The sequence below is a fragment of the Aquarana catesbeiana genome, linkage group LG03, assembly GCF_042186555.1.
Source record: "Aquarana catesbeiana isolate 2022-GZ linkage group LG03, ASM4218655v1, whole genome shotgun sequence".
Taxonomy (NCBI): domain Eukaryota; kingdom Metazoa; phylum Chordata; class Amphibia; order Anura; family Ranidae; genus Aquarana; species Aquarana catesbeiana.
The window spans coordinates 587054193-587071410 of NC_133326.1; the positions used below are offsets into that span (position 1 = coordinate 587054193).

General features: G+C 40.6%; 1 protein-coding gene across 1 annotated transcript in view; it reads right to left on the bottom strand.

The window, feature by feature from the left end:
• CDS2 (CDP-diacylglycerol synthase 2) overlaps nt 1-17218 on the bottom strand; it is a 117003-nt gene that overhangs the window by 39846 nt on the left and 59939 nt on the right. The window contains exons 3-4 of the mRNA XM_073622035.1: nt 626-722; nt 451-548 (exon numbers count right to left, since the gene is read on the bottom strand). Of these exons, the coding sequence (XP_073478136.1) occupies nt 451-548; nt 626-722 (195 nt within the window). The remainder of the gene's footprint in view (nt 1-450; nt 549-625; nt 723-17218) is intronic.

Genomic DNA, 17218 nt, shown 5'->3' on the forward strand with positions numbered 1-17218 from the left:
TTTCTTAATAAATCCATAATTAATCATTTTAATATACTGCACTCAGATGAGCGCCGCTGTTCTCCACATTGCTTGCTCTGATATCACTGCACCCAGTGAGCTTCTCACAGTGTGTATCACCACCTCACAAGTGGCATCACTTGTGGGCATTACCACAGTTTCCCTTTTTCAGGAAGTTATGTACAGTACCCTGCCAGCCCCTCCCACCAGCCATCATTTGTCTGCACTGCACTGAGAAGCACAGAGGCCCGGTGATGATGTCACTGGGTCCAAAATAAAAAGTTTGTAATGAAAACAAAGGTTTTTTAAAAAAAATTACATTTAGCGTATTGATTGGGGGTGGGACAGCAAAATATAATCAGAATAAACTTCAGCTTTAATAAAGTCAAAAGATTCAAAATGACTGAAAATGTAATTTTATTGATTGGTTTTATTGCATTCTTTACCCACCAGCTAAGTGTCCGGAACCAAGGCAAGTCATAGGAATGGTAGACATTGTATCCAATCATAATGATCTCCTGGAAACATTTAATCTGCACACACATCACCTGCAGAAAGAATCAAACACTATCAAATAGCTTTGTTTTGGTGAAAGATTGAAAAGAGGAAAAAAAAAAGCACTTACAATCATCATGAGCACGATGGGTCCTAAGTAAATGATGATGAAGAAAAAGCCAATCATGGCTAATGTTAAGATGCCTCTGACCCACCAATTCTTCCATCTGTGTGGAAAGAACAGAACAGAAATCATTCTGGCCCTTTATAGGCTTAAATGTACACTCTAGCAGAATGCTATCCTCAAAACAAAAAAAAAGCTGCACTGCCCAAAAACTTTAGGATATAAATCCACTTTATGTGCACCAAATGCCTTTGCAAACCAAGTTAGTATCTTGTAAAAGTAGCATTGACATCATCACTGTGCTACACATGTGCAGAGAGCAGAGTTGTGGGAGGGGTCCAGCAGGCTCCACCCACTACAGGCTACCTGCTAAAAACTATTGGAGGGGGTGGAGACAAGACCAGTCACCCTGCACTAAGAGAGAGCAGCAGTGACCAGTCTTTATTATAGGAGCTCCTACACACAGGAACACTTTCCACACTGGATTACTGCACAGATCTAGAATACATACATAAAGCACACCAAGATTCATGTCAGAATAAGCAGGCCTCTTGTATTTAGACAGTATTTGCTTATCCCAGAATTTAGCTTTAAAAGACATTCACAAAAAGAATTAAAGTGTTTTTCTGCAGTAACTCATAGGGACTGCCACTGATCTGCCACAGGTCAGTTGTAAATCATTTCTGATCTCAGAGCATCACTCTATTTAAAGGGGACCCCTCCAACAATGGAATAGAGTAAGGAAAGTTCAGAATTTCTCCCAGGTTTTTAATGAGGACTTCCCTTTATGGGAAGATTTTCCTTTACTTCCTGTCCTGGAGACAAGACAGAAGATCAGTGGAAATCTCCCTAAAGAAATGAGAAACCCTATCTTCATCTGCTGTCACTAATGCAGATATCTCTATTAGGAGGTTTTTCCTTACTTACCGTTAAAGTGACAAATGTATCATTTTAAAATTCCCACCTTCACTATGATAATCAAAAAGCGAATCTCCCTAATTGATACACAGCAAAAAAAAAAAAAAATATATATATATATATATATATATATATATATATATATATATATATATATATATATATATATATATATATATATATATAAAACACACACACGTGTGCGAATGCAACATTCCATTTCCATATATTAACCAAACTTAGAAGAAAAACACACTTTGGTTTGCGTTCCTTTCTATGTAATAAAAGGAAGTTGCAAACAAGTAGAAAGACCATTACGATCTCCCAACACTGCAAGTATTACAAACCAGGCTTTTCACTTGTATTGACGCTTTTAGGGCCTGTTCATACCTATGCAGATGCTCTGCTGTTTTGTTCGATTATGCGCACCGCATTCAGGGCAGCCTATTCACTTCAATGGGCTGCCCAACGCGTGAGAAAAAAAAAAGAAATTGCACAAAGAAGTTCATGATCTGGGCAGCATTGTGGCTAAGTGGTTAGCACTTCTGCCTAGCAGCATTAGGCTTGTCTGTTTGAACCTCTGGAGTCTGCATGTTCTCCCTGTGCCTGTGTAGCTTTCCTCCAGATACTCCAGTTTCCTCCCACACTCCAAAGTCATGCTGGTAGGTTAATTGGATCCTGTCTAAATTGGCCCTAGTATGTATATGTATAAATGTGAGTTAGGGACCTTAGATTGTAAGCTCCTTGAGGATAGGGACTGATGTGAATGTATAATATATAGCGCTACCAATTTATGCAGCACTTTACGCAAGTACCTGTCATAAAGGAAAAGGATCCTTTTTTTCTTAATCGTGCCGCACCGAAGCACATGGTACTTTTGTTACCATGCATTTTGGCACAAGTGTTAGCAAAGTTTAAGGGGTGCCTATAAGGGGTTCCAGTATCGCACACATGTGAACCCAGCCTTGCTCTGTCCCAGGTCAGAGGAAAGAAAAAGCATTCTGCAAGACAGTTTTAGGCCAGCAAGTAGTCACACATTTGCAGATATAGGATATCATATGTTGGAAACTGGCTCCATAGGCAACATTAAAGTGGTTGTAAACCTCAGACATGAAATATGATGAAAGCATATCCTTCTATAGTGTGCACTTGTCTCCATTAAGAGCACCAAATGTCAATTCTGTCCGCTGCTTCATTTCTCTGCTATCAGCAGGAATCACTTTTGACCAATTTTCCTGACACCAAGAGAAAAATGGTGACAGGGGAGGAACCTCCAGCAGATTTATAGTCTCAGCTCTGTTCCTGTGTGGAAAGGAGGGGGGTGTTCCTTCCCTCCAATCAGCTGTCAAGAGCAATTCCTTACTGAGCTCTACAGAGTGTAACTTCAGGTCTCCACCCCCTTTTTTCTGAACTCTCAGACATGCTTTATAAATTCTGGACTTTGAATGGATGAATATTGCAGATAAACAGGTACAACGTCTGTAGAAGGATTTGTTTCATCTCTGTATCACCTGAGGTCAGTCACTTTACTGGGTATATTTTAAGTGAAGTAAGGCTTTTGTTAACCCAAAAAAATAGAAATAAAATAATGGATCCTGCTTCTTTAAAGCATGGTATATGACACAGTGCTTGTCCTGTGTCATTTAGTCCCCTGTAATACCTAAAAAAACCTGGCTGATCCTGCCAGTTTCTCCCCACCTCTATGTAAACTGACCACGGTGTTTCATGGCTGCTGAGCCCTGACACCGTGGTCAGTTTACGTGCCTCTGTCATCAGCAGCCTGCTATCTGCTCTCCTCTCTGCTCCTGTGTCCTCCTCACCCCTCCCCTCTCTGTTTGTGAGCCGCCCCTCCACCCTCCTGCTGCTCTCATAACACTAACCTGTACATACCATCAGCACTGCCTCCTATTGCAGTGTCCCCCTCTGTGAATTATTTATAAATATAAATGCTGTAAATACCTCATTTAAGATCCAAAATTGTGATCATATGACCATAAAATAAAAATTGATTCACCACAAACTCGCCCCAAGTGAACTCAAAATGGCAGCGCTAAAATAATCCCTAATCATAAAGTAACATATAGTGAAGAGTGATAAGACAATCAATCAACCAATGACGATATAACTATATCATATCATCACTCCTCCCCATTAATGTGCATAAAGTGATATGATCAAAAATTCACAAAAAATAGTGCGCAAAACAATTTAAGTGAGTAATATAACTGTGCACACAAAATATGATGTATAAAATATATATATATATATATATATATATATATATATATATATATATATATATATATATATATATATATATATATATATATATATATATATATATATATATATCAATGTGAATCAATCCACAAAAATATAAAATATATATAAAAAGTGTCCACAAACAATCCAAAATGAATAGTCCAAAAATTATATATATTCCGTGACGTGATACAGTGCAGATCTTCCACTTACATGAATCTTCCACCGCACCTCTGTGACTGTGAATCCACTCCCCTTAGGTGAATAAACTCACCAGCTTCTTTTGCCCACACTCTCGTGTCAGGGCCACCAAGCCTTTTTCCCACACAGTACACCTTTACATCTCCAGAATGTGATGCCAAAGAGCTCTCTCCGCATGAAAAAAGAAAATAATCCAATAGTGCAATAACGTACTAATATTTAATAAAAATAACACACTCCTCCACCATTGAACTCACATCTTTAAAATTCACTGCAAGCCCAAAAATAACACAGCACCGCAAGCTGTCACAGCATCAACTCAAATCAGTAATCCAGTGTAGGGTGGTCGCGGCGGACCCAGGTACTGCGCTCTCAAACTACCCGTCTCACCCGATCCCTTGTGTTGATAGGACCAACTTCCACACTTGCTCGTATGGCGCTCCCTGTCACAGCGTCCTACGTCACTAGCGTTCGATTGCCGTGTAGCCACGCCCCGACATGTTTCGTCATGAAGACTTAATCATGGGATTCTTAAGTTTGTGGTAAATCAATTTTTATTTTATGTTTGTTATTATTTAAGCAGCAGCTTAGATTAAGGTTTTTTCCATCAGCGCAGCGTTTTTGGGTGTATGAGTGGGCGGATTTTTATACACCTGATTTTTTATATGATCATATGACCAGCCAGCTCTCCTCCTCCCCTCCAAACTGACATCAGCAGAGGAATCTCAGCCCCGCCCACTGCATCTCTCAGAGGAGGAAAGGAGAAAGCTGGCTGGTCATGCGATCGCAATCTCGGCAGTGAAATTAGGTATTTGCAGCGTTTATTTTTATAAATCACACACAGATGGGGACACTACAATAGGAGGCAGTGCTGATGGTGTATATAGGTTAGAGTGGCTTAACAACCACTTTAATAAAGCCAGTAAGCTGCTAGTGAAGCCACTGTAAGATAAAATTTCCTTCCAGTAGATACTTGGTTGGCACTGCACCCAAAACTCAGACACTTTGTCCAGAAAGGGGTAATGTAGAAGGGCTGCCCTGTCACCAGATGCCACAGACAGCAGCTATGCCTGATTAAGATCACGTAGCAAAGAGACTTCTGAACGTTACACAATATGGTGTTATCAAGGCAGGCATGGGACTCGACTCTGTCCAGATGATAACTATTCGCGATTTGTAATGGGAGCCTGGACCAGGTTACATTAAGACTTTGAACATCTGTGTCTTCATTTCATGAATACCTCAGCAGACACAATCCAGCATCGAGCACGTGTAGACCAAAAAGGAAAAGTCTGAGACTTGGATACAATAAGTGATTATCTCCGAGCAGCATACAGGATATGGACAGCGGGTCAGGAAATGGGACTACAACAAGAAGCTCTGGGGCTCCAGGTTATTTCACATAACGGCTTCAGTCACAGAACAGGAAACTCTAGAGGGACCAACACAAGATCATAAAATACAATGCCAGTCTATTACACTGTATAGTACCTTCTGCTTTATTTTACTATCACCCAGCATCACCAAACTAAATGATAGGCACTGTTGCAGAATAAGCCAAGTTTGTGTTCTTCTCTAATGCTCTTGCCTCGATTTTAATGCCATTTATGATAGCAAGGAACACGAAGTTGCCATAAGAATTTGCAGCCTACCATAGCTCACTTCTTCTGTAAAAGCTTGGCTACCCAGCTAAAAGGGTGATTCTCTGGCATAACGCTAAACTCCAGGAAAACGGCAAAAAAAAAAAAAAAAAAATTAAAAAAGTCTCACTCATGCACAGCACTCTGAATGGAAAACAAGGTCCAGCTGCCTTTGTGACTGTCGGATTGTAGTTTTTTCCCCCCATTCCCTGTGTTCTCAGCTGCATAAGAGCTGGGGGGGGGGGGAGCAGCAGTACACTGAGCTTCCCAGTGAATGGCTGTGCAAGGGGGGTGGGTGTCAGAACATGTCTGATCATTGGAGGAGAGCAGGCTGAGTTCCCAGGAAAGCTAGAGAACTGACCACACTATGCGCTCCTGCTTCGTGTGGTCAGTTTTTAATAGGAAAGCAAGGGGACAAGCAGGAACACCAGGGATTTCACACAAAAGGAGGCTATACAAAGAAAGCAAGATGCTTTCTCATACAAGTACATGGTACAGCAGGCACATATCAGGAGTATGAAGTGTTGGGGTAACAAACACTTTAATTCATGTATTCATGAAAAGTTCTTCACAAGTGATATATGGCGTTTTAGAGCTGTCTTACTCTAGGTTTTTTCCCCCAATACCCAGTGAAGGGGATTTGCAAAAAAACTGGTACAAACAACAAATGAAGTGGAGAACTTGATTTGTTATTTAAAGACCAACTAAAGCTCAAATTTAATCAGCTACATACAGTACATTCCAGGTGCAGCAATAGAAAAAAAAGGTGTTCATTTGTTTAGAAAACCACAGCTCTGGTAGAAATGCCTGTCCCCTGCCTGTATGCCATTGAGAAAGACCCTTCCTTCATGTGTGGAAGCCGTGGTATCTCTCCAGCATACTCCCTGCCGAGTCAGAGCTAGAGCTCTCCAAATCAGCAGCATAAGCTTTGCTGATTGTAAATGTGTGTCAGATCTTTGCAGAGAGACCACTGCTTTCACACAAAGAGCAAGGGTCCTCATCTACACATGCTGGCAGGGGACAGGCATTTCTACTCAGACTATACCTACTTTTTAGAACTGCACAATTCTGGAAAAAATAAGAATCACAATTTTTTTGCTTATCATCTTTCACATTATACAAAAAAATTGTGCTAACTTTACTGTTTTTTTATTAAAGTGTATTTTTTCCCCCAAAATTGCATTTGAAAAAACGCTGTGCAAATACAGTTCCAACAATTGCCATTTTATTCTCTAGGGTCTCTGCTGATTTTAACTTGTAAGCAACAAGTGCCAGAAAAAGGCTTAGTCTTTAAAGAGGAACTGCAGTCTGCTCACATAATTTGTAATAAAAACAGCATCTTTGCCATTCTGAAGCTTCCCTCCAACCACTTTGCCTATTATTTTATTTATACTATGATTCTGTACTTACCAAATATGCTGCAAAAATCTCCATTCACCAAGTCTGGCTGCAGCCATTTTAACTGTGGGCAGCTGCTACCTGTTCACTCACTGGATTTACACAGACACACCTCCAGCTCTGCAGCTCTCATTAGCCCTCTTATGACTCATCCCCCCCTACCTTCCTGGCACTCTCTCTTCGAGAGAGAGCTGTGTATGATGTCATAAGCCTAGGCTTTTTACCAGACACGAAAGAGGAAGTGGGCTGTATAAGGTATTTACTGGCAGAAAAAAAAATGTTTTACTATCCAAAGTTAAAACAGCAAGAGCAAAAGATTTAATAGATGAAAAGTTGAAAAAAATGACTGAACGTCCGCTTTAAGTGGGTAAACTGACCTCATTTACAGACTGAAGTTCATCCCTTTGATCTAAAAGAGCTAAATGTTACAATGTTTCCTTTCATCTCCCAGCACTGAGCGATGTCGATAATCATTTCCTGGGATGGTTGGTTTTTTTTTTGTTTGTGTGTTTTTTTTTTTTTTTTTTTTTTTTTTTTTTTACAGCTGTGAGTGAGCAGAGAATGGCTCTGCACTTACATGAATGAATCGTGGTAATGCTGGATTAAGATTGTGAGGGGGTTGAATCGAGATCGGGATTTTTTTTTTTTTCACAAGAAATAGATCGTGATTTTTTTTTTAACGATTAATCATGCAGCTCCAGTACTTTTTAATGAAAAACTAAGCTTTTTCACACCTTTTGTTTAGAAGCACCTGAACGTATGTAGCTGCATTAAACCAAAATCAATTGGACTTATTGGTTGCTTTAGGCAGCCATACCACCGCAATCCAGAGATAGAGATTATATATATATATATATATATATATATATATATATATTTTTTTTTTTTTTTATTTTTTTTTTTCCCACCTCTGAAATTGTGATCCTTATCTACTGTGGATGCAAGAAAGCCACATATGAACATACATGTAAATAAAAGAGTGCTGGGTTATAATAAGCACCAGTATGATTTTATTCCAACAATAATCTGTAAGAGATTTGTTTTATCATCATTGCACCATTTCATTAGATGATGTGCCAGCTGGGGTTTAGCTGTGCAATGGTTTCCCAGTAATCTGCTTACAATGCAGAGTCAGTCAGTGAATACATTCATCAGCCTGGTCTTCCATTTCTACAGCAGTACAAACATTACCAATGCACTATATTTGTTTTTAATAGAAAACGGTCTTTATTTAAATAGAAGACCTGAAATATAGTGTGTACTGTAAAACAGTAGATGAAAGGGTTTCGTTTCTGGGTAAAACCTTGTTTAATACTACCCAGCCTGTATGAGGGCTGGTACTCAGTTTAAACACAGGTCCATCCCTGCATAGGCCAGCAGAACTAAGCATTTAACACCAAACTTTACCCAAAAGGGGAATTTGTGCTTATTTACATCCTCCCCCCTCCTCTGCCACTTTTTTTGGGGGGGTGGGAGCAGAGTACCTTGTTTTGACAGGTACTCACTTCCAGTCAGATCGCTGTTGACCAACCCACAGCCTTCTGGGCCATCACAGGTCCCTGCAGACTGCTGGACCATTCACATCTGGTTTTTCTTACTCAAGATGCCGGCACCTGGACCAGGAAAGCTGAAAGCTAATTGAAGAAGCGGTTTGGGTGAGGACAATGCTGGATCCCTGGACAGGCAAGTGTTCTTATATTAAAAATTTAGCAGCTACAGTATTTACAGCTGCTGACTTTTCATTTTTGGGGAGACTGGAGCTCCTCTTTAAGCTCCGTAAGAGGTTAACAAGTATAAAGGGTATATATCTACATAAATAATTTATATATTTTAATATATATATATATATATATATATATATATATATACACACACACACACACACACACACACACACATACACATACATACACACAGTGGGGCAAAAAAGTATTCAGTCATCCACCAATTGTGCAAGTTCTCCCACTTAAGATGAGAGAGGCCTATAATTGTCATCATAGGTATACCTCAACTATGAGAGACAAAATGTGGAAACAAATCCAGACAATCACATTGTCTGATTTTTGAAATGATTTGCAAATTATGGTGGAAAATAAGTATTTTGTCGATATCAAAAGTTCATCTCAATACTTTGTTATATATCCTTTGTTGCCAATGACAGAGGTCAAACGTTTTCTGTAAGTCTTCACAAGGTTGTCACACACTGTTGCTGGTATGAAAAAAACTAAGAAAATGGATTCTATAGCTCATCTAGGTCTCAGGGAAATAGGTATAGTATATTGCCTACATCGCTGAACTTAATGACCAATATGAGAGTTACTTAAAAAACATTCCCTGTGGGTAAAGCCACAGCTTCAGGGTGGTGATCCTCTGAATACAACAGCATAAATTCAAAAAAGTGGGGGAAGAGGTCCCCAAAGGTATTCTTCAGAAAGGATACAAAAGTGTTTGGGACTTATAATCTTTATTAATTATCCATCTTTACCAAGACTAAAATAGAAAAACCACTGATGATAAACATCTAGAAAAATAATTTACAAATACCCTCCTCCAAAAACATTTAATAAAATTAAGACAAGAAAGTCTTAATGGAACACCGGTGTCCACAACAAAGCCAGCCATACACAACAGTCATCCATCCCATGCACACAAATCAACCCTTTTATAGAATATTCACTTCAAATTGGCTGATCAGTCTGTTGATACCATGGCCACAGTTAACTAGATTAAAGTCGCCAGCAGTGACTCTATATGGGAAGTTCATGGGTTCCGTTCAGAAAAAAAGATGCAAATCAGTTAAACTTCACTCAAGTATATTAAGGAAAATGCAGTAGAAAGTTCAATTGCAGGTTACTCAGCAGAGGAACACCAGTTCAATGGTTTATCCTATGTGTAGGTGTGGATCGCACTTTAAATTGATCAGGGATAGTATCGGTCAAGGAAAACAAAAAACGGTATTAAAGCAATTGGTTTCCCAATACAGCTCACCGTTCTGACGTCTTGTTCCGTGTACTTGCATTCCCTACATGTGTAAAATTCATACAGGCGATCCAATCACTCACTCAACGGTAAAGACATAGGGTACCAGGATAAACTCATCAGTGGGAGTTTGGACAGAACATTTTCCGTTTTAAAGATGAATAGTAATCCTTTGCAGACGTTCCTCCCAGTTGATTGTCCTAAGTTGATATCTCAGGGGACTCTGCGTACCATGCAATCACTGCAATAATATCCAAACCAAGTCAGCCCGATTGGCTCATAAGGTGCTGAGTAGATATGCTGGACAGAAACTCAGGATGTGCAGACTGGGTTCGCCGTGTAAGTGGACAGATCGGTGCTCACATCGCTGGAGACATGCGAGTGTGTCTTACTTACTTACATGTTTTGCTTGTAAACCAAGCTTCCTCAGAGCATGCGCAGTTGTCAAGGGTGTATCCTTAAGTATCAAAGACTTAATTGGTTAACTAGATATCAGTATGGACACCTTGTTCAAACTGCAATGATTAGACATCCAGTCTCACACCATATACTCAAAAAAAACTTTTACCCTGTGTAGTCACCCATTGCCTAAATATATTACACACACTACATATATAACAGTAGTTGAATCATTAGGCCACACATGATAGACAAAGTTACCCGGTCAGATATAAGGTACCGTAAATGAAGGTATCGTATACCATAACCAGAAGAAAACTATGTTTATAGCCCAGGGTAAACATTGATTAAATTGTCACTGCTCTAAAAAAACAGACAAGTTACATTCATTGTTTAACCCTGTAGGCTGCATACTTCTCAAGTTGAAGATCCACATTTTTTCCTTCTGGTACAGTATCCTGTCAAAATCACCTCTCCTTGGGGGTAGGTTGAGTTTGTAAATTCCTTTACATTTAAGGCCAGTTGGTTTTCCGCCATGAAAATAAGTGTTCTATATGTATGAATGTTCACAAAGTATACAAAACACTATCTTTTCACAATTCATTTTGCTATTATATGTGGTATAGCAATATTTTCTTTCTCATTTTTTAGCGCTACACTTGGTTATATATGATTTATTACAAATTTTCTATTTGTTGTGTTAGCTGCTTACATCTATGATTTTTTTGGAGTAAGCGCATGGTTTATAGGTTTTTTATGCACATTGGTTTGGATATTATTGCAGTGATTGCACGATACGCAAAGTCCCCTGAGATATCAACTTAGGCCCCTTTCACACTGGGGCGGTAGGGGGCGTCGGCGGTAAAACAGCGCTATATTTAGCGCTGTTTTACCGCGGTATTCGGCCGCTAGCGGTGTGGTTTTAACCCCCCGCTGGCGTCCGAAAAAGGGTTAAAACCCCTCGTATAGTGCGGCTATAGCCGCGCTGTCCCATTGATTTCAATGGGCAGGAGCGGTGAATACACCGCTCCAAAGAAGCGGCTGACAGGAGATTTTTTCTTCTCCTGCCAGCGCACCGCTTCAGTGTGAAAGCCCCCAGGCTTTCACACTGAACAAACAGCGGAGGCTGTTTAGGGGCGGTTTGCAGGCGCTATTTTTAGTGCAATAACGCCTGCAAACCGCCCCAGTGTGAAAGGGGTCTTAGGACAATCAACTGGGAGCGTCTGCAAAGGATTACTATTCATCTTTAAAAAACGGAAAGTGTTCTGTCCAAACTCCCACTGAAGAGTTTATCCTGACACCCTATGTCTTTACTGTCGAGTGATTGGATCGCCTGTATGAATTTTACACATGTAGGGAATGCAAGTACACGGAACAAGACGTCAGAACGGTGAGCTGTATTGGGAAACCAATTGCATTAATACCGTTTTTTGTTTTCCTTGACCGATACTATCCCTGATCAATTTAAATTGCGATCCACACCTACACATAGGATAAACCATCGAACTGGTGTTCCTCTGCTGACTAACCTGCAATTGAACTTTCTACTGCATTTTCCTTAATATACTTGAGTGAAGTTTAACTGATTTGCATCTTTTTTCTGAACGGAACCCATGAACTTCCCATATAGAGTCACTGCTGCCGACTTTAATCTAGTTAACTGTGGCCATGGTATCAACAGACTGATCAGCCAATTTGAAGTGAATATTCTATAAAAGGGTTGATTTGTGTGCATGGGATGGATGACTGTTGTGTATGGCTGGCTTTGTTGTGGACACCGGTGTTCCATTAAGACTTTCTTGTCTTAATTTTATTAAATGTTTTTGGAGGAGGGTATTTGTAAATTATTTTTCTAGATGTTTATCATCAGTGGTTTTTCTATTTTAGTCTTGGTAAAGATGGATAATTAATAAAGATTATAAGCCCCAAACACTTTTGTATCTTTTCTGAAGAATACCTTTAGGGACCTCTTCCCCCATTTTCTTGAACTGTTGCTGGTATGTTGGCCCATTCCCCCATGCAGATCTCCTCTAGAGCAGTGATGTTTTGGGGCTGTCGCTGGGCAACATGGACTTTCAAAGGTTTTCTATGGGGTTGAGATCTGGAGACTGGCTAGGCCACTCCAGGACCTTGAAATGCTTCTTACAAAGCCACTCTTCCGTTGCCCGGGCGGTGTGTTTGGGATCATTGTCATGCTCAAAGACCCAGCCACGTTTCATCTTCAATGCCCTTGCTGATGGGAGGAGGCTTGCACTCAAAATCTCACAATACATGGCCCCATTTATTCTTTCATGTACTTGGATCAGTCGTCCTGTTCCTGTTGCAGAGAAACAGCCCCAAAGCATGATGTTACCACCCCCATGCTTCACAGTAGGTATGGTGTTCTTTGGATGCAACTCAGCATTCTCTCTCCTCCAAACACGACAAGTTGTGTTTCTACTAAACAGTTTTACTTTGGTTTCATCTGACCATATGACATTCTCCCAATCCTCTTCTGGATCATCCAAATGCTCTCTAGCAAACCTCAGACGGGCTTGGACATGTACTGGTTTAAGCAGGGGGACACGTCTGGCGCTGCAGGATCTGAGTCCCTGGCGGCGTAGTGCGATACTGATGGTAGCCTTTGTTATGCTGGTCCCAGCTCTCTGCAGGTCATTCACTAGGTCCCCCCCGTGTGGTTCTGGGATTTTTGCTCACCGTTCTAGTGTTCATTTTGACCCCACGGGGTGAGATCTTGCGTGGAGCCCCAGATCGAGGGAGATTATCAGTGGTCTTGTATGTCTTCCATTTTCTAATTATTGCTCCCACAGTTGATTTCTTCACACCAAGCTGCTTGCCTATTGCAGATTCAGTCTTCCCAGCCTGGTGCAGGTCTACAATTTTGTTTCTGGTGTCTTTCGACAGCTCTTTGTTCTTCACCATAGTGGAGTTTGGAATGTGACTGTTTGAGGTTGTGGACCGGTGTCTTTTTTACTGATAACAAGTTCAAACAGGTGCCATTAATACAGGTAATGAGTGGAGGACAGAGGAGCCTCTTAAAGAAGAAGATACAGGTCTGTGAGAGCCAGAAATCTTGCTTGTTTGTAGGTGACCAAATACTTATTTTCCACCATAATTTTCAAATAAATTCTTTCTTTCAAAAAAATCAGACAAATGTAATTGTCTGGATTTGTTTCCACATTTTGTCTCTCAAATTTGAGGTATACCTATGATGACAATTACAGGCCTCTCATCTTTTTAAGTGGGAGAACTTGCACAACTGGTGGCTGACTAAACACTTTTTTTGCCCCACTGTAGTATCTCACAAAAGTGAGTACACCCCTCACATTTTTGTACATATTTTATTATATCTTTTCATGTGACAACACTGAAGAAATGACACTTTGCTGCAATGTAAAGTAGTGAGTGTACAGCTTGTATAACAGTGTACATTTTCTGTCCCCTCAATATAACTCACACAGCCATTAATGTCTAAACCGCTGGCAACAAAAGTGAGTACACCCGTAATTAAAAAATGTCCAAATTGGGCCCAAAGCATCAATATTTTGTGTGGCCACAATTATTTTCCAGCACTGCCTTAACCCTCTTGGGCATGGAGTTTACCAGAGCTTCACAAAAAACAAGGGCAGAAGATTTAATAGATGGAAAGTTGTCCTCTTCCACTCCTCCATGATGACCTCACTGAGCTGGTGGATGTTAGAGACCTTGCGCTCCTCCACCTTCCCTTTGAGAATGCCCCACAGATGCTCAATAGGGTTTAGGTCTGGAGACATGCTTGGCCAGTCCATCATCTTTACCTTCAGCTTCTTTAGCAAGGCAGTGGTTGTCTTGGAGGTGTGTTTGGGGTCGTTATGTTGGAATACTGCCCTGCGGCCCAGTCTCCGAAGGGAGGGGATCATGCTCGGTTTCAGTATGTCACAGTACATGTTGGCATTCATGGTTCCCTCAATGAACTGTAGCTCCCCAGTGTAGGCAGCACTCATGTAGCCCCAGACCATGACACTCCCACCACCATGCTCGACTTTAGGCAAGACACACTTGTCTTTGTACTCCACACCTGGCTGCCACAACACACGCTCGACACCATCTGAACCAAAATAGGTTTATCTTGGTCTCATCAGGTTCCAGTAATCCATGTCCTTAGTCTGCTTGTCTTCAGCAAAATGTTTGCAGGCTTTCTTGTGCATCATCTTTATAAGAGGCTTCCTTCTGGGACGACAGTCATGCAGACCAATTTGATGCAGTGTGCGGCGTATGGTCTGAGCATTGACAGGCTGACCCCCCACCCCTTCAACCTTTGCAGCAATGCTGGCAGCACTCATACGTCTATTTCCCAAAGACAACATCTGGATATGACGCTGAGCATGTGCACTCAACTTCTTTGGTCGACCATAGTGAGGCAATGTTCTGAGTGGAACCTGTCCTGTTAAACCGCTGTATATTCTTGGCCACCGTGCTACAGCTCAGTTTCAGGGTCTTGGTAATCTTCTTATAGCCTAGGCCATCTTTATGTAGCGCAGCAATTCTTTTTTTCAGATCCTCAGAGTTTTTTCTTTGCCATGAGGTGCCATGTTGAACTTCCAGTGACCAGTATGAGAGAGTGAGAGCGAGAACACCAAATTTAACATACCTGCTCTATTCACACCTGAGACCTTTTAACACTAACGAGTCACATGACACCGAGGAGGGAAAATGGCTAATTGGACCCAATTTGGACATTTTCACTTAGGGGTGTACTTTTGTTGCCAGCAGTTTGGACATTAATGGCTGTGTATTGAGTTATTTTGAGGGGGCAGCAAATTTACACTGTTATACAAGCTGTACACTCACTACTTTACACAATGCTGCAAAGTGTCATTTCTTCAGTATTGTCACATGAAAAGATATAATAAAATATTTTAGTATGAGTAGTAAAAGGAAGCATAAAGGATAACAGCCTTGGAACTTTCTACTTTACAAAGAGTTGGCAATTACAGCTTCAATATTTCCATCTAGACAAGTGCCTTTGAAGGAGAGGCAAAAATGTCAAGAAGGATTGATGTCCTAAAATGGACATGACAGGCCACACTTTTTTGGGAAGAAGGCCAAGTTCTTATGCAAAGTGGTAGCTTTAAAACTACTAATTTTTGGCAAAAAGCATCATTTAAAATGTCAAACTGAAGAATGAAAAATGTGTTTTAAAAGGAGAAAATCATTTATGAACAAAAACAAAAAATGATTAACCACTTCAGCCCAGGACCATTTGGCTGGCCAAAGACCAGAGCACTTTTTGCGATTCGGCACTGCGTCTTTCAACTGACAATTGCGCGGTCGTGCAACCTGGCTCCAAACAAAATTGACATCCTTTTTTCCCCACAAATAGAGCTTTCTTTTGGTGGTATTTGATCACCTCTGCGTTTTTTATTTTTTGCGCTATAAACAAAAAAAGCGACAATTTTGAAAAAAAAAAGCAATATTTTTTACTTTTTGCTATAATAAATATCCCCCCCAAAAAATATAAAAAAAACTTTTTTTCTCTCAGTTTAGGCCGATACGTATTCTTCTACATATTTTTGGTAGAAAAAAAACCAATAAGCAATAAGCGTTTATTGATTGGTTTGCGCAAAAGTTATAGCGTCTACAAAATAGGGGATAGTTTTATGGCATTTTTATTAATAATTTTTCTTTTTTTACTAGTAATGGCGGCGATCAGCGATTTTTATCATGCCTGCGACAATATGGCAGACAGATCAGACACTTTTGGCGCTATTTTGGGACCATTCACATTTATACAGCGATTGGTGTGATTAAAAATGCACTGATTACTGTGTAAATGTGACTGGCAGTGAAGGGGTTAACCAGGAGGGGGCGCGCGCCTGCTATCTGGACCTTGCGAGATCACGCGCAGCAGAGCCAACCTGCCGCAGTAAAACTGCAGGGGCTGGTCCATAAGTGGCTAAAGTTTCTATACTGAACTGGCCTGGTTTATTAAGGATGGAAAGTGCAAAATCTGGTGGCTCTGCATAGGCAGCTTCCAGTTTTTTTTTGTCAAAGCTTAACTGAACAAGCTGAAGTTAGAAGCTGATTGGCTACTATGCACAGCTTATAAAATAAAATACAAGATATAAGTGCAGCACTATTAATCTGTCATGTGAAATATCCAGCGATATCAAATTATATTCAAATAAATAAATCTATATAATAAGGTGTTCAAGTTCATATTCTCGATTCATATATCATCCACCACTGTGCATATCGTGTCTTCAGCAGATTATGTGCACACCTTCACCAGCCGTTATTCCTGCTCACCTCATACATGAGTCAGAAAAACTCAAACAATTCCTTTCTTTCAGCTGCGGTCTCATCTCTTCCACATCCGACCAGCTACTTTGTATCCACTTTCCAATCAGTAGCCTCCCAGGGGGATCACAAGAAAGATCTCTCATATAAACTGCCCCACTGCTTTTCTCCTTCCTCCACACCAGCGTTATTACTTGGTATTCCTGATAGGATATGGCTCCACATCTCATGCAACAATAAATAGAGGATACATAGTGTTCTCCGTTTGCAACATTTATTAAAATGCCCCAGTTAAAAAACACTTACAAGATATTCAATTAAACCAGCTCTGTATAATACAAATGCGTCGGCCTGCTCACCACTGTGGCTGCGTGACGTAATGGGCTCAGCTCCTCCCCTCTACACGCGTATCGCCCTCCGATTGGGCTTTCTCAATAGACGGACCGTCTCTCCCGAGCCCTTAAATAGCTTAATGGTACTATAGCAACCCCCCAGGCTTCACCCAGGCAGACTACCTGGGTGA